General features: G+C 55.1%; 1 protein-coding gene and 1 long non-coding RNA gene across 5 annotated transcripts; one reads left to right on the top strand and one right to left on the bottom strand.

Moving 5' to 3' along the window:
- Nucleotides 1-10: 10 nt before the first annotated feature.
- USP2 (ubiquitin specific peptidase 2) lies at nucleotides 11-25,187 on the bottom strand. Of its 4 annotated transcripts, none has more exons than XM_025999058.2 (13): nucleotides 24,968-25,187; nucleotides 16,211-17,028; nucleotides 4,807-4,857; nucleotides 4,182-4,305; nucleotides 3,893-4,004; nucleotides 3,681-3,791; nucleotides 3,437-3,501; nucleotides 3,114-3,217; nucleotides 2,944-3,024; nucleotides 2,707-2,785; nucleotides 2,374-2,481; nucleotides 2,080-2,200; nucleotides 11-1,811 (listed from the first exon to the last, which is right to left on the bottom strand). In XM_025999058.2, the coding sequence occupies exons 2-13, from the start codon at nucleotides 16,985-16,987 to the stop codon at nucleotides 1,724-1,726; spliced, it is 1,821 nt and encodes a 606-aa protein (XP_025854843.2). In that variant the 5' UTR covers nucleotides 16,988-17,028; nucleotides 24,968-25,187; the 3' UTR covers nucleotides 11-1,723. The 4 variants fall into 4 exon arrangements, with proteins under 4 accessions (XP_025854843.2, XP_072585643.1, XP_072585644.1 ...); XM_072729542.1 differs by lacking the exon at nucleotides 24,968-25,187 and adding an exon at nucleotides 22,870-23,475; XM_072729543.1 differs by lacking the exon at nucleotides 24,968-25,187 and adding an exon at nucleotides 20,101-20,349.
- Nucleotides 8,667-20,692, top strand: LOC112920319 (uncharacterized). The gene is made up of 3 exons (XR_003235047.2): nucleotides 8,667-8,778; nucleotides 9,707-9,824; nucleotides 20,526-20,692. It is a non-coding gene; the product is annotated as an uncharacterized lncRNA (long non-coding RNA).
- Nucleotides 25,188-28,000: the final 2,813 nt, after the last annotated feature.

Here is a 28,000-nt window from a genome sequence, read left to right as displayed (position 1 = left end):
ATGCCATCACTTACCAACTTCTCAAAGCTATTATTTATTCTGTACAAGGTTCCACTGTACATCAGACATTCTTCTACTCCTGCTTACATAGTAAACAAGTGCACATCAGCCCTTTGGCTCAGGTTCACAGGGCTTCCCTGGGACGGGCAGGGAGGGGGGTCAGGCCGGTTCAACTTGGGACGTCTTTCTCTGATGCTGCCTCCTGGGAGCATTGGCAGGCTTCAGGCTCCAAGGGGCACAAGCTGGGCCCAGCTGTGCGGACACACCGAGCTTCGGTGCCTTGGTGCTGCACAGCTTTACTCTCTCAGCACCGAGTTATGTCCAACCAGTTAGGGCAAAATCACACCCATGGGAGAGAATCGTACAGCTGAGGCAAGAGGTCCCCCAACACCCAGGCTCCGGCTCCCGGGGCAGGACTGCAGACCAATGCCGGGAGGGGCTGAGGGGCGGCATGGGCATCCCTGAGAAACTCGGTCCAAAGGGCCTATGTCTAGGAGGCTCTGAGAAGGGGCGAGGGCACGAAGGTCAAGAAGAATACACGTTAAAAGGGAATAAATTATGGTTGAGAGTGGCTCTAGGGGTAAGGGGCTTGTGCTATCCTTCCAGCAGCTGGGGAGCAGACCGGGGGGGGGGGGGGGGGGGAGGGCGTAGAGGAAGTGGGCAGGAAAAACTTGATACACTACCGGAAGAAATCTCCTTCTACCAACTCTCCTCTCCGCCTCACCGATGCAAACCAAGCCTGGGGTAAGGGCAGGACCCCCATCTCCCCCAGCGGGGTTGAGCATGGCACTGGGGAAAAGGGAAGAGGCTGAGGGATATTTCAGGGAGGGGCAGTTACCCCCTGGTCCCCAAATGCTATAAGGCACAATTCTTGGAGGCAACTAGATTCCATCCAAAACATTAAAAAAAAAAACCAACAAAAACCCAAAAACTTGTTAGATCCCGGGTCTACTGTGGCTGTGCTTGGGGCTTGGCCAACACCCCCCGAGCACCACTGGGGGCTAGCATCAGAAAAGGTGTATTTGAAGAACTTAAAAAAAAAAAAAATGACCAGCACAACGTCCCAGCTGTGAAGAGGTGTGAAGGAGAGCATCTCCAGTCTGAAAACTTTAGTTATGGTAATTAAAAAACAAAAAAGTTGGGTTTTTAAAAACCCAAGTCAGCTCTTTTCAAAGTCGTCCCCTTGTCTGTCCCCCTGGAGTTAGCAGCGTTAAGAGGGCTCTTGGCTCATGGGTGTTTTTCTTGCTTCTGGACCAGTGAGCGGGGGTCCAGGTGAAGACGGGTGCCAGGCTCGGGCGCCGGGGCTTCCGGGCAGCGATCCTCCCAGCAGGCTCCAGAGGGCGCTGTCTTCTCGGGAGGAGCGGGGGCTGGAAGGGCAGCAAGTGGACCAGGATCTGCTCCCCACAGACCGCTGTTGTTTATTACACACAGGAAAAAAAACCACAAGCTTAAAAAACGCAAACAAGAGAAGCCGAGGGGGCACCGTGCCGGCTCCAGGCTCTGCATCCTGTCGATCTTCATGCCAGGGGCGGCTCGGGAGCTCCTGGTTCCTCGCTCCAGACCCTGACCAGGCTGCAGCCAACTCCTGCTCGGCAGCTTTAGTTTACTTTATTTCTCTCTTATTTGTCAGGTTTTTTTTTTTTTTTTGTCTTTAAAAAAAAAAAAAACACTTAGGGTGTGGGGCCACCCCGGGGAAGGGAGAGAGGGATGGAGCGCCTCGCTGCTACATGCGGGAGGGCGGACTGGCCAGTTCATAGAAGAGCAGGTAGGCGTCGCTGGTGCGCACTTGGCTGGAGGACATGGGTGTGACGCTGCAGAGAGAGTGGAGAGAAGTCAGAGCCCTGCGGGGGCCCTGGGGACACAAGCTGAGTGCTGGGGGGGCGGTGAGGGCCCGTGGCTCCTCTCCCTGGGTGCCCTGGAGCCCATCTCTTCTAGGAAGTCTGCAAATGGGCAGCAGACTCCTACGTACCACACGGCCTCTTGGCACCGACCTCTCCTATCTGGTCCAAGTGGAAGCCACACACAGATGGGCGAGGTTCAGGCGTCTGCCAGCAGGAGCCCCGCCTGAGACCGTCTCACCTGGAGTCATTGAAAGTGTGCCATTCGCCTGTCACTGGACTCCGGCAGTAGGCTGTGTAATGGCCGCCCATGGTGGTTCCAGAGTGATTGGACACAGCGTACAGGTTGTAAACAGCGTGGTCTGAGGAGGAAGTACATGGGTTCAGGCCCCCAGTGTGTTCCTGCCCCACGTTCCCTCTCCCTCCTGCTTTTCCTAACTCACTCTGCAGCCGCTTCCTTCCACCTCTGGGCCTCTCCCATCGGGATTTTAGGCACTTGTGCCTCATTTCTGCCCTCCCAGCTGAAAATACTCACTGGTGTTTTCTGAGGCAAATTCTCTCAGGTCCAGGTCTCTTAGTGGGAAATTCACAAATGTTGTGAGCTTGCTGGTTCGTATCCTGGATTCTGAGAACCGCTTCAGATCTGGTGTTGATGTGAGTCAAGGACAGAGAGGGTGGCGAGGGTAGTCAAAGTAAAGGGGACAGGGCCCTAAGAGGGTGATGCGCTTCCCAGAATCAGAAGAGCAAAGGAAGGAAAGGAAAGTCAACCAAATTTCCTTTTTTCCTACTCTGCTTGCCCTCACTTTGGCCCCTTGTCACCAGCCACTCTCTAAAGGTAAGTCCCCGCCATGGTGGATCTTAAGGATACGGAGCACCAAGATCTTTGGGAACCTCTGGATGGAGAACTTCTTTATACATCGTTTTCTGGCTCGGCAGCGACAGCATGTCTGCAAGACATGACAAACAGCTACAGAGGACTTGGGGGAGAGGTCAGTGGGCCGAGTCTATTAACTCCTAGGCTGCGTCTGCGAGTGACAGGTCTTTCCCAGAGGGGTCTCTTGGGCGTGTGCTCTTGCTCCCACGGAGGGGGGTGGGGGGGACTTACTGGCTTTTCATCACCATCAAGCACATCCTCTTTGGTGAAGAGCCTCATGCAGTCCGTTAAAGTTACCTCGGGATAACCTCGCTGGGAGAGACAAAGAGTAAAAGTCAGAGGTCAATGACAAGAGAAGGTAAGAGTGGGAGATCCCAAAGTAGGGCAACAGGGGCATGTACCTTAGCGATGGGCAATGAGAGGTCCCAGAAGGGATCAAAGACAGTAGAGCAGTAACCACAGTCAGTACAAGTCAGGGAGCTCTTTAGCTGCCCAACGAAGAGATCTGCAGATGAGATGGGACAGCAGAGCTTAAACTCAGAGAAGGAGCACACATCTCCTCTGGGCTGCGTGCCCTCTCGGTGCTCCTGCCTCTGTCCGTGGGAAACAGGGCAGGAGGGGGGCTCCCTGGGAGGATGATTCATAGGGCTTTTCATGCTCACGCTCTGCTCAGGCAAAAGCAGTGAACAGGGAGAGCAGGCATTCCTCCAATTAATGCACTTACCCCCAATCCGACTGTCTTCCCGTTCTAGATATTTCCTCCACATCTGTCGTCCTTTCTCATCATCACTAGGAACCCGAGAGAGGAAGACAACTGGGTCAGAGTGCATGCCATGAGAAGTCTAAGAGCCTATCAGTCTAAATGCTTAATATTCCAAATTCTCTCCAAATTATTACCCCCAAAGAAGTCAGCCCAAAACTCAAGTTCACCAAGTTTTTCTTCCCCACAGCATTCTCCTCTTACTTACGGAAGATGATCGAGGTTCTCGGGGTTGGACTTGGGCCTCACTGTCACTCGGTTCACCTCATTGTGGAGCCCATCCAGAAGGAAGCGAAGAAACTCCTGGGCATCTTGCTGACTGAGTCCAAAGGAAAGACAGTGAGCAAGGCTTCTTGTTTCAAGAACAGGCCTGCAGGGGCCGGCACCCACCCTGGGGGGATGTGTCTGCAAGGCTCTTACTTATAGCCGACGAAGCGTGGCGCGTATCTCTGGATCTGGGTCTTGAACTCAGATGGGCTCACCACATCGTTGGGGGATGAAGTCCATATGGTTTGGATTAGTTTTGCAAACTCTACCGGGAGGAGAGGGGACACGGAGAGTAGGGGTGACATTTTCTATGAGATACTCAAACTAGAATCCATCCAAAAAGAAGCTAAAGAAAGAAAAGTAGTAGGGACACACAGAACACACTACTACTACTGCGGCAATACTGGAGGAGACAGAGAGAGTCCAGGGATGGGCTCCTCACCTTCCATGAGGGCTGTGTGTACATTGCTGCTGTGGCTGAGATCCCGCATATAGAGCCTCTGGAGGCAGTAATCCCTCAGCTCCCGGGTGTTGCTCAGGCACTGCAGAATGGAGTTCATGAAGCACTGCAAGAGATCATCTGATCAGTAAGACAGAGACCCCTGTCTGGTCTACTTACATAGTGCTGAACACCCTCTGGTTCCTCTATCAAAGAAATGACCACTCCCACAGCCTCAAGTTCCTCTTCTCGTAAGGGAACGAGGCATAGTGAGGCAAGTTCCCACTGCCAGCACAGGTGATGTAACTGCTTATTTACCACAGAGGTGTACAAGAGGGTGTGGGTGAGCTGGACGGGAGTGGGTGGGAAGGGAGGGATGTCCTTAGGATCCAGGGAAGGAGCTGACAGGAGGGCAACTCCCCTTTAGGCAGTGCTTCCTGCTGGGGGCCAGGGAGGGAGGCAGAGCCCTGGCCATTCTGTAAAACCCACCATCCAGGACGGGTGGGTCTCAAATGGCTTCTAGAGGAGAGGGAGTCAGTGGCAGCCAGGAAGGAACAATCATTATATGGTCCCAGTCGGGACAGTAGGGGGTGGCCTTAGGAAAGAAGTAGGGCTGGGAAGAGCTCACCGTGTTCCCAAGGTTTCGAAGACCAGCCAGACCCTGGGCGCTCTTAGAATTCTGTAAGCAAAGAACACATGGCAGGTGAGGCTGAAGGCAAAGAGACTGGGCCTGCGCTAGGCTCCCTCAGGCAACCTTCTGCCGAATGGAGCCATGAGCATTAGGCACACATGTTACTCTCTTCAACACACAACACAAATATTCTCCAGGGTTCTCCTTTCTTTGGTCAACATGTGTTTTCTCCTATTCTGTACCTTATTCTTCATTGCCTGCCTTACTGGAGGCTGGAGATTAGAACTGGAGCCTGGGAATTCGTGTGTTTGATTCCTGGCTACAAGAACTCCGGGTCCCAAATCTGGGCGCTCTCTCAAGTGACCCACTTTTCTACCCCTGGATATCCAATACATGAAGCAGCCGTCATAACAGGCACTTCAAGGAGATCCTGAGACGTTCAATGACAAAACCTCTGAAGTGAGTTTAGACCTTCAGCTGGGGCAAACTGAAGCTGGCCTGCCATTCTGAATTGCCAGAGACAGGTGGAATTCCTTCCAGCTGAGCTCAGCTCCCAAAGGCTGATTAAAGCCTGGAGAATCCTCCCTGCCGGGCTCAGGTTTCCACATCCTGACTGATCACTGGCTGGGAACCCCTCTGACGACGGCAGACTGTGGCCACGTAGAGGTAAGCACCTGGCTGAAGTGTGCCACTCTTGTTCTCGCCTCTATCGTGGAGGCTGGTGAGGGAGCTGGAGCAAGACAGCAGCTGGGTCCCAGGTCTCTTGGCTAATTCGGGCCCTACCTTGAAGGAGTCAGAAGACCTTTGGGCTCAAAGGGTTAAAGAAACAGTGTGCGGATGAGCCTGCCGCCCCCTCTCTCAGGGAGGGGACGGGGAGCTGGCGACTCTGGAGCAACACTGACTGGGGCATGCGTGGGGCCAGCTCAACCCTGATCAGAACAGGAGCCTGAAATAACTCAGCTAAAATTACTCATGCCGTGTGCTGACAGTCTCAGAGGCTGTCAGCAGCTCAGAGCCCATGAGGTTGTCAGCTTGAGGGGGTGGGGTGGGGAGAGGCAGGCTGAAGGAGGGCTTTTCTCAGGAATTGCCCTGCTGATCCCACAAGTAAGAGGATCCCTTCTTGCCAGATATCAGGTCTAACACCACCAGGTAGGGAAGGAAATATACTCAGAAGAGAGACCTGGTTTCCACCTGTAGTTAGAGAGCCACGCTTATTGGCAGCAGGGGGGGATAAGCATCCTTGAACTTTGCCAGTGTTGGCAGTATATGGCCCCAAACACAAAATTTAAATCTTACCTTTCTGACAGTCTAAACCCTGATGTTCCAGTAAGAGCACCACAACAGAGATAATCCCCTGGACAAAGACCTTATCAGCATTTTCAGGCAGACCTGGAGGACTCCCCTGGGGCCCAACAAAAGCACTGCAGTCTCGGAGCTGCCCATTCGGAACCAAAAGTTAAAGCCTGACCACAGCAGGCTACCCGCTCTCTCCTCCCCCAAGGTCCGCTCTTACTCCTTTATTTTTGGCAGTGCTGGTTAGTTCTTACCCCTGTGCCTCAGATAACATCTGTCTAAAGGGGCTGGAGAAGCAAAGCCTGGCGATCATGTCAATGCCCACCCAAGTGGGCCTTCTGCTGAGACAGTAGTCACTCCGCACTATTGGGGGCGGCACAGTGGAAAACTGGATGCATCTCTGTACCGAGGCACTTTGGTGGTGTTGACACGTCTAACTCTGACCCAGCAGAGTGAGGGTCGGGAACAACACATCATCCCCTATGGTTACTATTCTTGAGGTTCTGACTCTATTCTGGGCCTGGCGGGTGGAGAGATGGAGAAGGCTCCTTTAAGGCTTTGCTAGGACCCTCTTTTTTTTTGTTTTTGTAGGGGGTGGAGGTGGCTCGTTCCTTTGTCTAAAATTTCCCGAGTTCAAAATTACTTGCCAATTTCTACGCGCTCTGTGGGGAAGGTGGCTGGATAAGAGGAGTGGGGTGGGGGGAGTGGAGGGGAGAGCAGGGCTGGTCTAAGCCCAGCCAGATATTCTTCGGCCATGAATAGGAAATCAGGAGCTCCAGGGAAAGTCAGCACTTTCCATTCTACAGAGGAACAAAATGTCCCAGGAGTGACCTTTCTTATGGTGAAAACAATCCTACCTCAGGGCCTGAGGGCGAGAGGCTAGGACCAGAGAGGTCGGTAGAGACCCCACACAGCGAGCCTCTCAGAGCCTCTCCCCAGGGGAGCGGGAAAGGGCTCCAGCTGCGGTGTGGAGCGCATACGCAAGGACTCCAGAGGGTCTGGATTAAGAACTTGGTTACAATTAGTCCTCCACCAACCTAACCTTGACTTAGGGGGCAACCACTGTCCTAAAAAGCAGATGTCACCTCCTCAGTCAGTGCATGGACAGCATTCACCCTCTGTGGCGGGGCGGGGGGCTCAGGGAGAGCCCGCGCTGGGTTAATGGGGAGGACACACTAGGGGATGTGGGTCACAGAAGCAAGGCTGACTGACGTTTGCGCCTTCACACTCAAGACCCCGGTAAAGGGCTTTCCTGCTTACTTCACCTGTGCCATGAGGGTCAGCCATGAGTCCTGGCCGCAGCCAAGGAGCCTGGTGTGGCCCTGGCACGGGGCAGTGCACGCACTGCCAACTCGGGAGCTGGTGCCTGTTACGTAAGATCTGTCAAGCTCTGGCCCCTTCTCCCTTCCCGAAGGGGGCAGTGCCCAGCCTCTGGCCCCGGCATTACCCTGGGGCGGCTACTTCATTTGAGGGCTCCAGCGCGCACTTAGCAGAACCGGGGAGGGCCGAGACGGAGAGAAGTTGCCCTCTTTCACCTGTGTGCGACTCCTCTGCCCTTCACAGGGTCAAAGGACCCCCGCTACCAACCCTTCGGGGGAGCGCCCTCGGGGCCAGCGAGGAGGGGGCGGCTCTGGCCCGCCAGCTTTTCCTTGCTGGGCTTCTGGCCTTGGGGTCGCAGCCGCAGAGTCCAGCGCGCCGCCGGCTCCCCCACACAGCGGGAGCCCGTCAAGGTTACGCTTTCCTGCACCTGTCCCGAGAGGTGCCGCGCATTAGGAGCCCACGGGCCACCTGGCGCCGGGTCACGGAGAGGGAGGGGCGGGGGGGCCGGGAGGGAGGAGGGGCTGGGGCCTCGACAAGGGGAGGGGGCCGCGAGTAAGCCTGAGATCACCTGGGGAGGGGGCATTCCTTGCCGGGAGACCCTGGGAAAGGAGGGGTGGGGGCCGGGAGAATCCATCCCCCGGGCGCCGGGGCGCGCGGCACGGGGCGGGGGGCCGCGTCCCGGGAGGCGGCGGAAGCCCAGGCCCCCGGCGTGGGGGTCCCGGGAAGGGGCCCCGCGTACCTTGGCTTTGTTGAGCAGGAGCCCCACGAAGGTGGAGAGCAGCAGGGAGGGGGAGAGCGGGGAGCGTGGCCGCAGCTCCTTGGCGAGGGCGGGAAAGGGGGCGGCTGCGGGCTCCTCGGGCAGGGTCACGGTGTAGGAGGTGCGCATGCTGGGGGGCGGGCGGCGGGCGGCGGGCTCGGACCCACGCCTAACGGCGGCACGGGGAGCGCGGGGGCGCCGCGCGGGGCCACGGCCCGGACGCCGAGGCCGGCCAGGCCGCCGCGGGACACGGTCCGACCGCGCGCTCCTCCGCCCCAACCTCCCCGGCGCGCGCCGCCAACCGCCCCGGCTCCCGGCTCCCGGCTCCCCGCTCTCGCGCTCCGGCCGACTGGCGGCCCCGCCGGCGCCTCGGGCCCCGCGACGTCAGCGCTGGGGGCGGGGCCGGGGCGGGGCCAGGCGCCAGCCCCGCCCCCGCAGGCCGCGGCCCCGGGCCCCGCCGCCCCCCGCCCGCTGACCGCGCCCGCCGGGACACCGCAGGGGCCCGGCGACCCCGGGAAGGGGGCGGGACGGACGGCCGAGCCCCCCGCCGGCCTCGGGGTCCGGACCCAGGAGGACCCCGCTGGACCAGGGCAGCCCCGGTGAGCTTCGCCCCTCCCGGGCGGCTTGCGGGTCCTGACCCCCGGGGGCGGCCGGGCGGTCGGCGAACCCGCTGAAAGTCCCGATGCACTTGCACGCAAACTTTTTTTGCACGTTGCTCAGGGGGGACTCAGGCCCGCTTGGAGCCCGACACCCACACAGCCCGCGAGGGTCTCGGTGGGCCCCCGGGGTGAGGAGGATGGATTGACGCGGGGTGGGCACTGAGCTCCCCGCTCCGTCCCATCTCACCCCAGTCCCAGTTCGTCCCGCTATCAACAGAGGCAATGCTCCGATGTTATAAGGTACAAGAGGTCACTGTCCCATTTGGCCCCAGGGAAGAACATTTTCTGGCTTCTTCTATCCAGTTACCCAACTCCAGCTCTCAGAGAATCTCAAATTTTGATTTGTTTTGGGAGGTGGGGAGAAAGTACCACGGCGGTGGGGAAGCAGATGCTCAGCTGGGGTGGGGGCGAGTGTACTGCTCTGACCCTGAGGGCGGCAATGCTTGAAGAGCAGAGGTCTTCCCATTTTGTTTTGGATGCTCCACCCCCCCTCACCTATGGGGACCCACACAGAATCTGCCTAGAGAAAGTATCTTGTTTGGAGCCTGCTGGCTATTTTTAGCTAGTATTTTTAGCATTTAAAAATACCCTGAGAAGCAGCAGCGTGTGCTGTTACTCATCTGTGGCCTCCTTCTGTTCCTCTCTGCGTGCTCATCGCCACATGTACACGCGCACTGCACACACGACCACAGCCACATGGGGGGATGTATCCAGGACACATGTATGGAGGGGATGAGGCTACTTGATGGTAAGCGAGGAGGGGGGGCACAGAATGAGGATGGTGAGCTCCCCAGTCACTGTCTTCCCTCAGTGACCAAATCCTGGACACATTGCTACAGCCTTTTCCTCCCTGCTTCCCTCTTTCCAGGCACAATCTTTCGAGCCAGTCCTACAGTGTCTGCAGGAATGCGTGCATTTAATGACGCCACACCTCTGCCCCCAAACACCTGGAGCACCTGACTCTTGCATCCAGTCCAGAAGCTGAGGTAGTTCTGTTGGTGAGGCTGTCTGTCCTCAGACTCCTTCCATTGTCACCACCATGGCTCTTCTCTGATCCCTGCTGCTAACCAACCTGCTCTTATTTCTCTGCTTCAGCATTTGTCATCTCTCACTTAAAAGACAAAACTGCCACTGATTAAGTACTTACTAAATGCCAGGCCCTGGCTAAGTACTTTATATACATTATCCCAGTGAACTTGCATAATTAACACAATGATGGAGGAGCTATTATCTCTGTTTTCCAGATAAAGGACCTTAAGTCCTGAGAGGTCAGATGACTTGCCAGAACCACAAAGCTAATAAATGACAGTGTGGGGCTTTGAACCCCAACCTGTCTTATGGCAAACCCCATGCTTTTAACAATTACCAGGAGATTCTGGAATCCCCTTTCCTGCTCCCTGCCATTACTGGCTTACAAATTCTGCTCAAACCTTGAGTTTTCCACCAAGCCCTCTCTAAAGAACTCCATCCAGCTCGAAACACCCCATTACTGCATACCCCTTGTCTGCTGGCATTCAGGTTACACTGTACTAATTTATCTTAATGTGTTTATTTTTGTTTTATAAGTGTCTTTAAGTCTTCTGTAAAGGGTTTTAGATCATGTGTTGATTATGCCATCACACTGAAACCTCCTCAGGGTCAGGGCTGTGGATTCTCTTAGTGGGTGCTTCATAATTGCTGTTGATCTCATCTCTAAGTGGGGGCCAGACCAGGCTCTGTGGGGTATTCTGGAAGTCCCACTGAGCCTCACAGGGTGGGGTGAGTCTGGATTTGCATGTTGAGTAAGCACTGTCTTGACAGGTGCTCACCTACGGGAGCATTGTGCCTTTTGCTCCATGACTTAAGGCAGCGATAGGAGTACTCCCACCCCAGGACATCCTGGCATTCTGCTAGCACACTCACTCCCTCTTTCCTGGAATGTAGAAGGTTAGGGACATTGCTGGGAGCAGGGGGGTCTAGATGAGGAAAGCTACTTGCATGGGAGCTCTTTGAGAAGCCTGGGGTACAGGGAAAGAATTCACATAGGGTCTGGTCTTGTCAAGCAGGTCTGACTGCTGCAGGACACAATCAGCAAGGAACCGTGGCTCATTTCTTAATTGGCCAACCCCCCATGACACCCTTTCTCCTCGGTGCCATTTCGTGAAGTGGGACGGGTAAAGGATGCATGTAGTCTTCTGGGATCTGAACCTGGCTCCGGTTCTGTGACTCTTTGCCTCAAATGTGCTGAGCTAATCTGAACGGGGCTCATTCCTCCACCCTGAGACTGCCATTTCTCAGAGCCTGTGCTTGGCCTGTCTTCCCTGTGGTTAAGAAAGTTTCTTCACCTCAAATCCTTTTTGGCACGGATGGAGTATAAATAAATTAGAGTCAGGGTTAGCTCTGTGAGGGTAGTACTGAGAGTATCCTGCTTCCTCAGATCTCACTGATGGCTTGGTTCACGGGTTTGAAACACTGCTCAGACCCAGGCAAATGCTTCCCTGCGAAGCATGTACCTGTCATGACCACCATAAGTGGATAGACTGGTGGCTCCATTGCCTGATTGAACTGTTAGGGGTGCAGAGTTCTTGTTGGGGGTTGGGCTCCCAGCCCACAAGTGCTCCAGGGGATAGAGGGCCCTTTGCTTCCCTGCATCGCTAGTTCCCACCCCAGGAGGCCAAAAGCTCTGTACTCCTTTGAGCCCTAGGGCAGTCTGGCCTAAACCAGCTGGATTCCAGAGGCCCACACACTTCCCTCCCTTGCTTATATTTCTGTGCAGGTGCCAGTTTTACCTATCCATTGAGGTGAGAGGGTGCAGGGGGCCATGTGTGACGCTCTGGGCCTTGAACAGGATGTTCATTTCTGTACCTGCTGGTCAGTGGAGCGGCTCCCCCACGGGCAAGGAACATTTTGCTAGGCTCCGATTAACTTATCCCTTGCTGAGCCCCATTCCAGCACCACATTAATTCATGAAGACATCCTGGAGTGGGGTGGAGGAGGAGGCAGGGAGGCTGATGCCGGGCGCTGATTAAGAAATTGAGCCTGGGTAAGGTAGCACTGGGGCCACCAGCCAGGTCACAGCCCATAGCTGGTCTTCAAGGGATGGAGACTATCAATATTTTGCTGACTCTGAACACAAACCCAAAGCGTTTGTCCTTTCTCAGCAGCTAGTACTCCTCCTGGCCCTGGGACCCTCTGGCCTAAGGTCTCCCATGAGGGTGAGAGTGTGTGACCTCTCCATGCTGTCCACAGAGATTCAAGCCCTCAGGAAGTGGGTGAGGGCAGCCTGGGGTCTCAGGCTGCTAAGCTGGATAAACAAGACAGCTCGGGGATGCACTTCAGCGTGGCTGAGTAAACAGAGAGAGAAGGCAGGGGAGGAGAGAGGTGGGTCACGCTTCTCTGCTTCTCACCCAGGACCCCCAGGGCAGTTCTTGCCGCCTTTATCTTGTTCTCTTTGGAGTAACCCCTGCTCACTGCTTGGCAGCAGTCAAGTTCAAAGTCCCACCCAAGAGTGAAATCACATGACCTCCGCTTATATAATCTCCCTGTCACTTAACAGCTGGGAACCCAAGGCTTCAGGAGATGAGTCAGCAGCCCCTTGGCAAATAGGACCCAGGTACTCTAGGTTCCCAGAACTTTTGCTCCTAGCAATAGGTTTCAGAGCAGAGGGCAAGGGTCTAGAAGAGGCCGCATGGGGAGAATAGGCCGGCAGGCTCTGAGACTCACTCCCTGGCTCTGCATCTGAGCAGCAGGTACTTTGCCTGATGACTGTGCCCTGGAGGGCCCTGTGCCAACCCCAGCGTTTCTTGCGGAGAGCAGAGGGTAGCCGGGGCACGGCAGGGTGGGGCCAGGTGAGGGCAGGGCTGAGGCTGGTGGGCAGAATGCCAGGGCTGGGGAGGGAGCAGTTGGAGGGGTGGAGCGGGGGAGGATTAGGGTGGATTGTAGGGGTTAAAGCGCAGCCCTGGCAGGGCTCAGTGAGAACAGCTTGTCCTTCTATAGGCCCAGGGAACAAGAGAGGTGGGGCCAAGGGGGGCCATAACTGGGTTGGGCGCTTGGGTTCCTGTTTTCTGCAGGGCCAACCCACCTGGCCTGGCTTGAGTTCCCACAGGCGATGAGTGGGGGTGGTAGTGAAAGCTTTTTTTTTTTTTTCTTTTTTGCCAGTTCTGAACCATCAGTCCCTCCCCTCCAATCTGTCTGCATTTTAAACAGAAGGCGGAGCCTGGGGCAGCCCTCATTATCCTAGGCTGAGCTGCACCTCCATGGGCTGGTGTTTTGTTGGTGCTTATGCAAGCATGGGGAGGGGGGTCAGAATTCATGTCCACCTACCACCACCAGTCCTTTACTTGTGCTTAGCCGAGTCTGTAATATTCCAAGTTCATGTTGACTGTTACTACGAATGGGGGGAATGAGCCTGGTTAGAACTGTTCTACTCCCTGGTTGGGGACCTGCTTTTGACTCCCCATTATGTATGTCAGATGTAGTTTAAGTCAGCCACCAGGAGAGCTCTTGGGGCCATGGCCACCCCAGGGGACCCTGGGTGGGAGTCAGGTCACACTGGGCCTGGCCACGTGATACAAGGGTGGTCACCTCCCCCTTCCACTCAGCTGCCAAATGCCCCTTTTCTATCTCCTTTTCTACCCACTCTTCCATTGCATTTTGTAGGTTTCAGATTCCTTGACATCCACTGTTTGCTTTGAGCCTCATGACAGCCTGTGAGGTGGGCAGGGCAGGTATGACCCATCCCTTTTATGGATGAGGAAACAGAGCTCAGATGAGAGGTGTCTAAGGTTAAAGAGGCAAACGGTTCGTTCCAGCCTCAGGTGACCTCTCCCTTTCCCACCACCTATGACACTTACCAACACCCTGGGCTGCCTTTTATTGCAACTATCATAAGAACTTATTTCCTCCAGCAGAAATCTCTCTTGCCTCCCAAAAGTGCCTAGAAGGTTACAAGGAGGACTGCCATTTATTGAACACCTACTATGTGCCGTACAACCTTTGATTCCTCATGATAATCTACAGAGTGGGAGCTACGAACACTAGTTACATAGAGGGAATAGGTTCAGAAGTTAAGGAGCTTTTCTGAGGTTGCACTGCTAGTAAGTGGAATACTGTGAATGAATGCATGAGAAGCTCAGATCCCCCAAACGGAGATCTGAAAAGATGCTGGACCCACTTTTAGAAAGATGTGGTCCAGGTCCCTTGAGCAGGGCTATTCTCTCCTCAGGAGATGGAGCTGGCAGCAGGATGTAAGGCTGAGAGCAGTGAGGAGAGAGGGTGAGGCTAATTCAGGGTGTTACATCACAGACCCACGGGGGCCTTTTCCCACTGGTAGTGTCTTCTTGAGTGTGAGCTCAAGGTGAGACACTAGCTCCATCGTAGGGTGTTACTGGCTACTTAAGTGTGCTTCGAGCTGTTTCTGGATGGGAAGGAGGGGTGTTAGGGTGGCTGAGTTTGCCCAAGGGCAGTCTGCCACCCCTCTGAGGTCCTCTTTCAAAACTCTCCTCATCTGGTCCTGGAGGTGGAGGAGGGGCTCAGGTGTCCCTTGTGAGAGGGTAGAGGGCAGCAGACCCCAGGGAGGGAGGCTTGAAATAGGCCTGTGTAGGAAGGAGGCAGAGTCCCAGGGGAGTTTGATTCCCCCCATAAAGGAGGAGACCTTGCTTTCATGATTGGGGCTAAGGGTGGGTCTGCAGTTTCATCTGTGGAGAGGAGGTTTTCAAACTTCAGCATCCTTAAAGGTTACCTGAAGAGCTTATTAAAAGGGCAGATTCCCAGGCGTATCCCTAGAGAGTTTGATTCAGGGGATCTGGGTGGGGCCCAGGGCCCTGAATTATTAAGCCTCACAGGTGATTCCTGCAGACTTCACTCTGAGGAACACTGTGTACCATAAAGAATCTTTCTCTTCTGAGCAAAGGGAGGGAGCCTCCCAGAGGCCTTTAGAGCCCATCCACTGAGAGCTGCTTTCTGATTGCCCCTGAGATGAGCCACACCAGACACGTCCAAGTAAATCATGCTCTAATCTAACCACACGTCCTCTGGTAGCACCTATTTTTTCCAAGGCCAGCCTCTGTTGTCCCCTACTCCTCTTCCACATTAGCCCTCCAACATAGACAGCCTTGTCTTGTCAGGTTCTGAATGTTCTGGGAGGCACCAACTTTTGTGTCTCCCTTGGTGCTTCACAGACAGCCCAGCAAGGCCAACACTCTCTAAGTAATGTTATCAAAGTTGTCCTCTCAAGACCTTTAGTTATGGAAGGCTTAAAGGTCTATGACCCAAAGCCCTGTGCTGATCTTGCACACCTGCTCCATTTGTCTGGACGAGCCTACTAAGCAGCATTTATTTCTTGCTGTGGCATAGCTATTATTTCCAAAAGGCACCTGTCCTAGTAGTAGGGGACTGGTACATAAGGTAATGAAGGAAACATAACACCCAGCGCTCCTGCCCATTGGCTTGTCTATCCACTCACCTACCCACCCATCCATCCATCCATCCATCCATCCATCCATCCATCCATCCATTCATTCATTCATCTGCCCACTCACCCACCCACCCATCCATCCATGTACCCATCCATGCAATCAGCAGATTAGTGGAACTCTCTCAGCGCTAGGCACATGGGGAGGCATCTAGAGATATGATTTCTTTCTCATCCTCTGAAAGCTTGCCACTCTATGTGTACACCAATAACTAAAGAAAAAGCAGGATGCAGTCAGTACCCCAGGGAGGTGTGTTCACAGATTAGATGCAAGCCAGCCCCTACTGTCTCTGGCAGAGCTCTTCCTTTCTTCTAGTTCAGGCAGGACCGGAATATAGAGGTATGGGATTGTCTAAAGCCCTAGACAAAAATTTCTCCAGCATCTTCTCCAAAGACACATGATAAGCACTGCTGTCCACACACCCTGGTCCCCCCTCCTTCTGATGTCTTATACTCTGATGTTAAACCAGGTGCTCAGGCTGGGAAGTAAAAACCTGAGCAGGAGGAGAGATGCAACCAGAGCAGGGAGGTTTCTCTTACCACAGGGAACACGGGTGGTTTGGGGACCTCAGCATTCAGTTCAGGATGGTGTGAGGCCTGCAGGAAACCCTGGTATGGGTGGCAAAGTGGAGGGTGAGGATTGCAGTGTATGTGGGGGTAGCTGAACATTTCCGAGAGCACTGCTGGATCGTTGTCGGGTGCATGGGTCCTGAAATGGGTTTCCTAGGGAGAGTGGGAAAGCCCCTGAGCAAGAGTACCAGACATGCTGAGATGACTTCTCTGGCTGGGGCTGTGGGATTTGGAAAGGAAACCTCTGGCTTGGATCATCAGTCAGATGGAGAGTCCTCCCCTCAACCTGGGTCTTCTACATCATTTGCTGCCTCCCCAGTCCATCACCCGGTCCCGAAGGGGCAAACTCACCATGGTGTCTCGCCCTGGGGAGCTGGAGTGGCTGGACCCAGGGGCCTGGCCCTTGTTTTTTTCCCATAGAGTGTAACGGCCACTGGGTCGGTAGGTGGGGCTGAGGACTTCAGGGACTCTTGTGGGAGGCGCCTGGGTGGGCAACTGAGGCGCACTGCCCTTTCGACCATAGTTCTCCAGGTAGTCGGCCAGGTATTCGGAGCGGCTGGCTGCCTGGTAGAGGCCCTGCAGGGCACACAGCTCCTTGCGCGTGCGGGCCAGCATAGGGCTGCGGCCCAGGTTCCCAGGATCTATCCGGTAGCTATCTGAGGTCCGGAGGCTGGAGAAATCCCGAGCCAGGTCTGATTGACTGTTCGACCTCCTTTGGTTCAGGGTTACACCCTGGTCGCGGGCAGTCACAGGCAGGTAGCTGAGGGAGCTGTTGGTCACTCCATAAGGGAATCCACTGCCCCCGCTGAGTCCACTCCCTGAAGGCCGTTCAGTGCCCCGAGTCTGGCTCTCGGCCCGCTTACCACCCCCAAGGATATCGGCTCTCAGCAGGGGGCGGCCCCTGTCATAGTCCAGGAGGGAGGAGGGGCCATAGGTCCGGGGCCGGGTGAGGAAGCTGGTTGGGGGGCCTGGCTTAAAACCAAGCTTCTCCTTCTCCAGGAAGGAGGCAGCCAGGTTGGCTCCATAGGAAGAGGGAGTGTAGGTGCCATAGCCCGATTTGGCATAAGGGGCATCTGTGTAGCGGGTCGATTCCGTGTAGCGCTTCAGGGTGGAGGAGAGCTGGGACATCCTTCAGGGTGGCACTCAGTGGGGACTGGGAGCCTCATGGGCTGAAAGACAAGGAAAGAAGTTGTCAGAGGGCCCTGCCAGGTTTCAGGCTCCCCCATACCTGCTCTTCATCCCCAGCTCGATGTTCAGCTCGTAGTTCTCAGCCAGAGACAACACCGTCCATTTCCTCAAGAGGTGGGCCCACCACTGAGAAACACACCCATGCCTGTGTATACGTGCACACGTATACAGGCTTATGCACAGGTTTGCACATTACCTGTGCATTCACACCTGAGTGAGAGCACCAGACATGAGGTGGCTTTTATAAACCACACAGGGCCATTGCTGTCAGCACGCCCTGGCTGCTCTGAGGGCTCCCTTGCAAAGACCCAGTTCTGAGGGTGGGACTGCCCTACCCTCAGCCGCCCTCTAGTGACCCATGGTATTCCAACCCAGATCTCATCTGCTTCCTCTCTTCAGCTATCGCCCTCAACTCCTGGGTTGAAAATACTGGACATTTTAAGAAGTATTAATTCTTCCTGCTTAAAGGAGAGGCAGGATTCTTTTTGGAATCATACATTGTCTGAGCTGGAATGGCCCGATGATCATTTGGTCATAGATCCCTGGTGAGCAAAAGGAGGGTCATGAGAGGCTAGGGGAGGAGGTGGTGAGTGAGCATGTGGCAGAAAGTGGACTTGACCTCAGTGTCCAGATCCAATCCCACAATTCTTCCCTGGACATGGTCACCTGCTGTGGTGGTGCATCCTCATGTGGCAGAAACTACCCTCTTCATGGATCTAACTCATATGCTGTTTTTTTCTTTAAAGATTTTATTTTTTTATTCATCAGAGACAGAAAGAGAGAGAGAGAGAGAGAGAGAGAGGCAGAGACATAGGCAGAGGGAGAAGCAGACTCCATGCAGGGAGCCCGATGTGGGACTCGATCCCGTGACTCTGGGACCACGTCCTGAGCCAAAGGCAGATACTTAACCGCTGAGCCACCCAGGCATCCCTAACTAGTGTTTTAAGTGGAGTTGGGGTCCTGTGGACTTCCAGGGGTTCCTCTATGCAACAGCCAACCAGCTGATGCTGATGACTTGGGCAAAGGGGGCCCCCTAGAGGCTAAGATCCTTCAGTACAGGCAGTACTCCCTGTCTCCACACCGGGCAAGTGGGGCTGGGGTGGACCTGGTGAAGGCACACAGAAATCTCTGAACTGAGGAGTTGTAAGGATCCTAAAGAATCATCTGTTTTAACCTCTCTGTGGTATAGATGGGAACAGCGACACTGATTTGTCCAAGGTCACAACTAGCAGAGCCAAGACTGGAATCCAGGTCTTCCAGGTTTCTAGCCCAGTACTCTTCCTACTGGACCTTGTTTCACCCCTCCCCATCCAGTTTAGGCTCACTTGAGGACTACCAGAGTCCCTCCATCACCCTACGTGTACAGGCGTCGTCTGGAATGGAGTTGATGAGGTATGAGGGGCAAAGATGCTATGGAGAGAGGAACTTGGGGGAGCTCGGGGGGAGGGGGCTCCTGGGAAGGGTGGGCAGAGCCTTCCAGGAACCTCAGAGTAGTGGTACAGGGCTGGTTTTGACTTGTCTCGTGACTGACTAGCTAAGTGATTTTGCACTAGTCATTCTGCCCCTCCGAGCCCCAATCTCCTCACCTGTACAATGCGTATAATCATCATCATTATGGTCCCTACCTCACAGGGTTGTTGCGAGGAATAAATGAGATAATAACACGTGGAAGCCCTCAACTATGACAGTGGTTATTATCTCTTCCCCCAACCCCCGCCAGGCTCTGGGCCCCTCCTTCGTAGGCCTATAATAATGTCAGGGCTGGCCGTCTCCCGGCCTGGCCGGCTTCTGACCTCAGCCCTGGGCGCCAGGCTTCCCTTGCATCGCTCAGTGAGATGTGCGGGTGAGCGGGCAGTGGGCAGAACCCAGCCGTGCTGCAGACACTGGCTCGGCCAGCCCACAGCCTGCCCTAGTCTGGCGGCCCAGCACGTTTGGGCAGAGAGGAGCTGGTGCCAAGCCCTGGATGCTGATGGCTTGGCAGAGTGCCCTAGAAACTCAGTCTGTGCAGGGCGTGGGATAGGTGCAGGGGGTGGGAGATCACCAGGTGGCAACCTCCATATGGGTCCTAGAACAGAACTTCTAGAGCCTGCCAGAGACTGGCAGCAGTTTTCAGTCTGGGCTGCCTCCAAAAGGCCAGGTCCACATTTACTGTATGCTTTTCCCACCTGTCCTGGGAGACCTCCGTCTTCGCGTACACGCCCTTGCCCACTGCGCTCCCACCTCCAGCACAGCTCCCACTCCTTTCTAGGAAAAAGGTAACTGGAGGGGGATCTTGTGCAGGGTTAGCGGGGAACCATAGCTCTCCTTCCATCTGCTCAGCTTTCTGGGGTACAGAGGAGAGCGTGAAGGCTGAGGGAGGCCAGGGGAGACACGGACAGAGGCACCAGGGTGGGGGCGTGGGACGAGTCCTGCTCTATTTCACTTTGGAGAAACTCCATCAATAATTCAAAGTCACAGAGACTCCAGGTCTCAGGAACTGGGCTCTGGGACACCAGGCAGCCAATCAGATATGACCTTCCCCCTCACTCTCCCCCCCCAGGGCATGAGCTCATGCCTCCTCCCATGGCTCTCACTCCCCCTCCTCCACACTAAGACTCCCAGGGAACTGGTATTCTGCAGGCAGTGCCCCAAACTCGTGACCTCTCCTGGCCCTGCTAGTGACGCAGAAGTGCTGGGGCTGAACAAGTTACAAGGGACAGGGACAGACAGCCCCAGGAAGGCCTGCAAGTATTCCTTGGGAAGGGTTGCGGCTAGAGGTGGAGTCCCACCTTCTGGCCCACAGAATCCCAGGAGGGCTCCTAAGTCTCCGCTCTCATGTGCGCTCCAATCTGGCAGGCAAGTGGCAGACCTCCGCTTTGCCACAGCAGCCCCGGGGGGTCATGCCATCACTAACAGCTCCCTCGCAGCTGCCTTTCACTGGGGAGAGGGTCTCCACTGGGGCTGAGGCCTGGAGCATGCCTATCCCCTCCCCTAGCCCCTAGTTTCACTCTTGAGAAAAGTGTCAACACCTTCCAGGTGAACGGACAGTTGGGGTTGGTGCCCCTTGGCGTTACCTGGCACGGCTGTCCCTGGAGACTGCAGAGCACACCACGGGTGGGAGAGCAGGCTGGGCCCTGGCTGTAGCCTTGCTGCGCAAGACAGGGACAGGACGGGCACTCACATGGCTTTGAGTCTCCTTGTTGCCACAGGAACGGCCTGGACTGAATGGCCCTTTCATGGGGCAGTGGGAGGCGAGCCGATTGGCCGGGATCCCCGGTTTCCCTCTCTGCCGGGCGTGGGGCCCCTGATGCCCGTCTCCTTTCGCTGTTTACCCAGAGCTGGCAAGTATAGGCATGTGGCTCTAGGCAACTCCTCCCCAGGTGCCCGCCACCTCGGACAGCGGGGGCACTCCACCTGCCAAGCTCCTCCTCCATGTCATCCTCACAGGGGCACCTCCACTCTTCCCTGCTCTGCCAAAGCTCTCCCTCTCTTTTCTCAGTTTCCCTGTCTTGGGAGGTGCAACTGCATTCTGTGCACAGAGCCCTCTGCTTCCGGAAAGGACATGTGAGCCCAGCGACCATGGCCCCGCCAAAAGGCATTGAACACCTCTGGACCAGGCACCGTCATCCTGAGCGCATCCCAAGCAGCTTCTCCTGGGTCATGCAGCCTCCCTGGAGCACTGGGCTGGCCCTCACCTGGCCCTCATCGCTCGCCTGCTGCTCTTGCAAGTGCACTTCCTGCTCAGCATCCCCAGAGCCTCCGTGCAGTTTTAGGTTTTGATTCTTTTGGAGAAAGAATTTAAACTCACAAGCCTCATGTGAAGGCTTCACGTAAATCATGACTTACATTAAATCAAAGTTAGTATTTTTATTGAAAATTCAACAACCAGACAAGGAATTAAATCATGAAACTTTTCAATGAAGCAGTTAGCATTCCTACTTCTGAAGTCACTGCATAAAGACTTCTGGGACACCACGTATTAATGTGCTAATCCTCACGATGGCCCCCGGCGGTGGGTGGCATCGTTATGCCCACTTGCTGATGAGGAAACCAGCGTTGGTGGAAGTGACGTGGATCCCTCAAGGTCATGCCGCAAGCAGTGGCAGCACTGGGCTGGCACCTGTGCTCTGTCCCCTAACAGCTGCCCTAAAGCCACCGCCTCCACTTGGCACTTCTCTCACCCCCCCACCCCCTGCGCTGGCACAGGTAGGACCTGTGGCATGGGGTCCAGGCAACGCAGGCATCCACTGTCTAGGCAACGGCATGGCAGGTACAGACTCCTACAGGAGGCTGCCCTTTGAGTTTCCACTGCAGGCAAATGAAAGCGAAGCCAAGTGCAACCTGAGCGCCAGGACAATTCTGATCGGCCAAGAGATGGTCCAGGAGGCCTCCATTTCACCCGCAGTGCCAAGCTCCTGAGTGTCCCCTGGTACTGGCATTTAGTCCCAGCCAGGGCCCTTGGCCCAAGGCCTGGTTATGGACATGCCCCTCAGCCTCCTACCCTTGCTGCAGCTTGGCCCACTCCCCAAAGTACCCAGGCTAGATGAGTCAGGGGTTAAAATGAGCCCTGTGTCCCTGGGGCAGCCAACCCCCATGCGTCAGCCACTGTCATTTCCTGTTGCTCACGTGAAGGGCTCCCTAACCTGCCCAGCCAGGGGAGGGACTTGCTCCCCAGGAATCCCAGGCACTCCTGGCCCCCAGGGTAGGGGATGGGTAGTGCCCCACATCCCAGCAGTCTTCATGGCCCCTCTCTGCCCAGATCCACTCTGCTTTCTGGGGTGGAGGCATGCCAGCTTCTGTGGCCTTGCCTCTGCCTGGATAGAAAGCCCCTAGCTTGGTTTCGGGGGTAGGCCTCAATAGAGTTCAGTCCTTCCCTCCTAGGGACCAGGTGACCAGGACAGGTGAGTGGGGAGTCCCAGCCAGTCCCGCCAGGTGCTTGGTGACCTCAGAGCTTTCCAAAGCCACTTGCTAACACCATTGGAATGAGGCACTGCTGATGTGCTGACCTTGAAAGGTAAAGAGGGCTGAGAGAGGGGTCCTATCTCCCTTCATTTACTCTCTGACTCCCACTCTTATCTGTTTTGGCACTATCTGGGCATTAGCATCAACTCCTAGGTTGTGGGATGTCCTGGCTGTGGCGAATGCAGGTTGGGTGGAGGGCCCAGGTGGGGGCTCTGTGTATACCCTCAGTCCCCAGCAGCTCTAGTCTGCTTGTCCCCTCCAGCCTGTCACTAGTAGCTCTTGTCTCTCAGCGCCTTGTGCCGAGCTAGCCACCCACCAGTTGAGTGCCTAATCCTCTTGCATGCCTTGGCAGGGGGTCGTTCAAGGGAATTTGGATCCATCTCTGTCTTTCTTGCTCCCAATAGTTGCCCAAGGGCTGGGAGAGGAGTGAAGGGATGAGAGAGATTGGAGATGAGGGCAAGGATCCTAACTGGTGCAGAAGGGAGTAGGCCCAGGGTAGTATCTCTATGGCATGCCTTTTGATTTGAGGCTGGGGGGTGAAGGATGAGGGGTAGGCATCTCTACACTTCCAAGAAAAGGCAAAGGAACGGGCCCATGGGTGGTATTGGTATCCTTAAATTCTCTTTCGAAATCACCTCTGTCGGGAGCTCTCCTGGTGCCCCTTCCACAGGCAGAGTCCCGGTCTCCCTCCCTTTCCTCTTGGGCTTGCCTTTGCCCTGTTCTCCCTGCCTCTGCCTGCCCCCTCCGAGCCTGAGCCTTCCATCTTGCCCCAGGCACCCTCCAGGCCCTGTTGGGCAGCCTCTCACATGTTCCCCCAAACACAAAGGGCTCCCTGGACAGCAGCCCCATGAAGCTCACATACTACACGGGCAGCTACTGACCTGTGTCCGGGGGCACTGGGCAGGATCTGGGGGCTTCTCCTTCCCCAGCAAGGCAGGGAGCGCAGTAGAGAGCCCAGAGGCTGGAGTCTGACTGGGGCTGGGTAATCCGGAGCTCAGGTTACGGACTCGATATATATAGTATCTTATCTGACCTCACAGAGATGGCTAGCTCAACTCACTTGCATTCCAGGCTCGGGGAGAATTAAAGGGGCAGTGGCCAGCCCTCCCTCGAGGTGTTGCCCCAGTGGGCCACTGCCAGGCAAGGAGATCGTGCGAGGGCTCTTTGGAGGGGGGCATTTTGAAGTGGAACAGAAGAGGGATCCAAGGGGAGACGAATGAAAAGAGGGTAGAGGGATGGGGATGGAATGGAGAGGAAAGGAGAGGAGGAAGCCTCGGTGCTGGTGCAAATCCTCCCTTTTGAGGTAGAGACCTAGAGATCCGGGGTGCACAGGTAGTGACAGGCGGGACCTGCTCTCAGGCATTCGGTTCCAAATTCTTTTATAATGGACTTCTTTCTAGGCCTGGGCTTGTATTCCAGTTCTTTCCCTTTTATTGGCTGAGACAGTGGGCAAGTCATGTAAGCTGTCTGGACCTTAGTGATTTGATCTGTAAAACAGGAGTAAAGAGTATAATAATGCTATATCTCACCGTTGTGAGAATTAAATAATATTTATAAATTTCCTGGCACATGGTAAAATTTCAATAAATGATAGTAATGATTATGCTGAATACTTCCACTAATTGTTACAATTAATGGGAGTATTTGTAGTTGCACCTGCCACGGAAGCCTTCCTAGGGAGAATAGGGCCTCTGGGCCACCCCTTGGGAGTGCTCAGTTCTAACACTAGACAATAGCCCCGTGGTTTTCTGAGCTGCTCCATGTCCCATAACTGGCAAGGGCCAATGACTCTTGCTATATTCCCAGATGTCCAGCCCATCCAGTGGAGAAGAGCCAGGTCTATTACGGCCCTTTCCCCCTTTGCCTAGAAAAATAAAGCAAGTGCAGCTGCCCCGAGGCTACCAGGAGAAAGCTGCTCTGGGGTGGTTCCACTCTACCTGTCCGAGTGCTCAGGATTCCAAGGCCACAGAGCTGGGCTGGGCAGGCTCACAGGAGGATGGAGCAGGATTCTTTCTTAACCTCTTGGGCCTTGGTGCTCTTGTCTGCTCCCAGTCTGTGTCTCCTGTTTCTCGATGGCTCTCCCTGAGGACTGGGAGTACCCAGGATGGTGCCTCCACCCTGTCTCAGCAGAGGCTACTGACTCAGCTTGGGTCCTGGTGATGCACTTCAGAGGACGCCCTCGTCCCTGGCCCTCATTCCAATCGTCATTCCGACTCCAGTTTGGCACGCATCTACAGTATCAGAGGAGTGGGGGATGCCCCAACCCAGCCTAACCAGCTTTCCTCTCCTCCACTTTAGGGGTTTGGACTCGGGGACCTTCTCATGCCCATGCCTGGGGAGGTGGACATCACCACCATCTCCAGCTCAGCCCCATTCTAAAAGCTGCCAGATGAGGAGGTAGACGTTCACTCGTGGGGGGTGGGGGGGACACCTAGAATGGCTTGGCCAGGGCTTCCCGTGGCTGTTAAGTGTAAGTTACTCGCCCTGGAGCACCGCGTGCCTGCTTCTGGTTTGGGATTGGTGAGAATTTCAAAGATGCCTCTCTCTGGTTTGGGATTGGTGGAAAATCTCCCTTTCCACTTAACTGCTGCCCTCCCCCCCCCACCCCTTTGGCAAACTGACCAGAGAGAGCCCGCGGGAGCTTGAACTGGGCGCACACGTGGGGAAGGGGTTGTCAGCGACCAGGCGTCACTCTCAGGCCATACACCACACGGGGCACAGAGCCCCGGACCTGCCCAAGCAGCGTTTCCTTAGAACACAGTGATCAGCACACAGATGGCTCTTCCTGGCACCCCGGGCTGGCAGCTGGCAGCCCCCCCAACTGGCGCCCACAGCTGGAGCTCCTCCGCACAGCTGGCGCTCGCCCTACATAGCTGGTGCCCATTCCACCCAGGCTGTCGTTGACACCTCACTTTCTGAGCCCCCGACGGCGCTGACCTCCGCATCCCTCCTCCCCGGTCTCCGACAGGTGGCACATACCTGCCTCTTCTCCGAGGATGGACGAGTGGAGCCGGGCGCAAGCATGGAGCTGCGGGTGAGTCCCGGCTGGTGCTGGTGCTGGTGCTGGCGCGGCGCAGTGAGCGGCGGCTGACGCAGAGGGCTCCCCGGCCTCGCTCCTGCCCGCCTCTCCCCCACCTCCGCCGGGGGCCCAGTGAGGACCTCCCCGGGAAATCGGCGCCACCCAGCGGGCAGCCGCCTCATTGCGCCCCGGCCGGCAGAGCCGCACCGCGCGTCTCGCGTCACTGAGACGCGTCACGGCGATTGGCTTGTTCCCAGTGTGACGTCAGGGGAGCCCCGCCCGGCCGGCGTCTCCCAGGCGACGGGTATATACAGAGCGGCACGTGGCGGGAAAGCGGCGCGCGAGCTTGCAGGGGGCGGAGCCGGTGGGAGGCGGACCCGCGGGGGGCGGGGCCCGGACCGCGGGAAGGTAGTGGGGGGAGGCCCGGGGCTTGAGCGCTGGGGGGTGTGTGAGGGTACGTGTAAGCGTATGTATGTGGTGTGTGTGTATATACACGTGTACACACAGATCTCAGCTTCCAGGCTTGGGGGAGGCCAGATGCTCCCGCTCCTTCCCACCGGTCTGGGAGGGAGCCTGTTCTTTGCCTCTCCTCCTTTTCTCTCCTCTGAAGCACACTCTCTGCTCTTTTTGCTAACGTGGAACCGGTGATTGGTGATGATTGCTGAGGGCTCCCTGAGTGGGTAAACAGAGGCACTTAGTGGAAGGGAGTCTTTTTACTTTTTCAAGAAAAGGCCGAGACAGAACTTCGTCTGCCCCCATTCGTTTGTGTCTTCATGGTGTTGAAGAAAATCGCGCAGCCAGGTAGATTGGTGCCAAGGCAAACCCAGGTTTTCCTTCTTTTTCTTTTCTTCTTCTTCTTCTTCTTCTTCTTTTTTTTTTTTTTTAAGATTTTATTTATTTGACAGCGAGAACGAGCAAGGGGAGGGGCGGAGGGAGAGGGAGAAGTAGGCTCTCTGTTGAGCAGGGAGCCTGACAAGGGGCTCCATCCCAGGACCCCAAGATCATGCCCCCAGCCAAAGGCAGACACTCTCAACCCACTGAACCACTCAGGCGCCCCTAAACCCAGGTTTTCAACTTCACTTGGCTTGTTGGTTCTTCCAAGTGTCCTTATCTCCATCCCCCGCCCCCATGGCTGCTCTAGCTGGCCATCACCATTCTCAAAGTCCCTCCTTGTCTTCTATTTCCCAGAGAAACTAGGGGCAACCTGGAGGGAAATACTTAAATTTCTGCCTGCAAACATATCCGAATCCATTCTTTTTTTAATAGTTTATTTACTCCTGAGAGACACACACAGAGAGAGGCAGAAACAGGCAGAGGGAGAAGCAGACTCCATGCAGGAAGCCTGACATGGGACTCGATCCTGGTCTCCAGGATCGTGCCCTGGGCCGAAGACGGGCGCCAAACCGTTGAGCCACCCAGGGATCCCCCGGAATCCATTCTTACCTCTACTCTAGGGTAGTGAAAGAGGAAGCTTCTCTCTTCTTGTCGAAGGTGAATCCCTTCTGATCCCAGCTCTGCACACTCCCTTGGGGCCCTCATTCCACCACGTTTTACGGATAGCTATTGGATGTACTGGGTACTCTTCTATGTACCCCCCCGGGGTGGGGGGGAACTGCAGTGAGCAAAACAGGCAAAACTTACTTTTGCCTTCAAGGAGCTTACATTCTCCAAGAAGCAGAAGATAATAACCAAATAAATGAAATCTGTAGTACATTAGGTAGCAGTAGGAGCTATGGAAGGCAATGAAATGGAGGGGGATACAGTGTGTAAGGTGTCATCAGAGATGGTCTCAATGAAGTGGTGACATCTGAGTGAACTGAAGGGGATGAGGGAGTGAATCATCTGGCTATCTTAGGGAAGAAGGTTCTAGGCAGAGGTGGACTATAAACACAGAGGTTGCGAGGTGGAAACATACTTGCCATTTAAAAAAAGATTTTATTTATTCATGAGAGACACACAGAGAGGCAGAGACATAGGCAGAGGGAGAAGCAGGCTCCCTGTAGGGACCCCGATGGGACTTGATCCTAGGACCCCAGGATCATGACCTGAGCCAAAGGCAGCTGCTCAACCACTGAACCACCCAGGTGCTCCACACTTACCATTTTTGAGGAAGAAGAAGAAGGTCAGTGTGGCTGGAGTGAAGAAAGTGATGTGGGAGGTGAGGTCAATGAGAGAAGGCAGGGATTGCACCATATAGGGCCCTAAGGCCCTTCCACTTTTACTCTGAGATGGGAGGTATGGAGACATTTTGAGCAGAGGATGGACATGGATCTAACTTCTGTTTTAACAGAATCCTTCCAGCTGATATATGAGAACACATCTGAAAAGAGCCAGAGTAGAAGCAGGAGACCACTTAGGGTGTCACAAAAATTATCTGTTGAGAGATGATAGTGTCAGTGTGATAGGTAGCAGGAGGGGTGGTAAGGAGTGGTTGGCTTCTGGGTGTATCTGGAATGTAGAGCCAGTAAGGTTTTTTGATGGATGAGGTAGTGTGGATGAGGGAGGAATTTTTGAACATTAACTGAGAATGTGGGTTGGGGGAGAGGAAAGGAGCTTGGCTTAATACATATTAAGCTTGAGGTGCCTGTTAGGCACGTCAGGATGTCAAGAAAGCAGTTGGATGTCCAAGTTTGGCAGGGTCTGGGTTGCAGATACAGACTTGAGAGTCGTCAGCATATGGCTGTTATTTAAAGCCATGAGATTAGGGGAGGTCACTAAGGGAGGACAAGTAGGGATGAACCAGGACTGAATCCTGAAGCTCTCTGCCATTAAATGGCTTTAGAATGGAGTAGGAACCATCGGAGAGACATAAATGGTTATGATGAAGTAGAGAAGAAAAAAACCTGAGGGATGGTGGTGTGCTGTAAGCCCAGAGAAGGAAATGTACAGTGGAGGAATGCTGTATATGGATTAGGTCACATGAATCTGGGGATTGATTTACATGGGTTGGTGGTGTATATGGGTGTTGGTGGCCTTGACAAAAATGGCTTTGG

This window comes from Vulpes vulpes, chromosome 12, assembly GCF_048418805.1.
Source record: "Vulpes vulpes isolate BD-2025 chromosome 12, VulVul3, whole genome shotgun sequence".
Lineage (NCBI taxonomy): Eukaryota > Metazoa > Chordata > Mammalia > Carnivora > Canidae > Vulpes > Vulpes vulpes.
The sequence above is the reverse complement of the archived record's forward strand: the minus strand, read 5'-3'. Positions and strand labels throughout refer to the sequence as shown.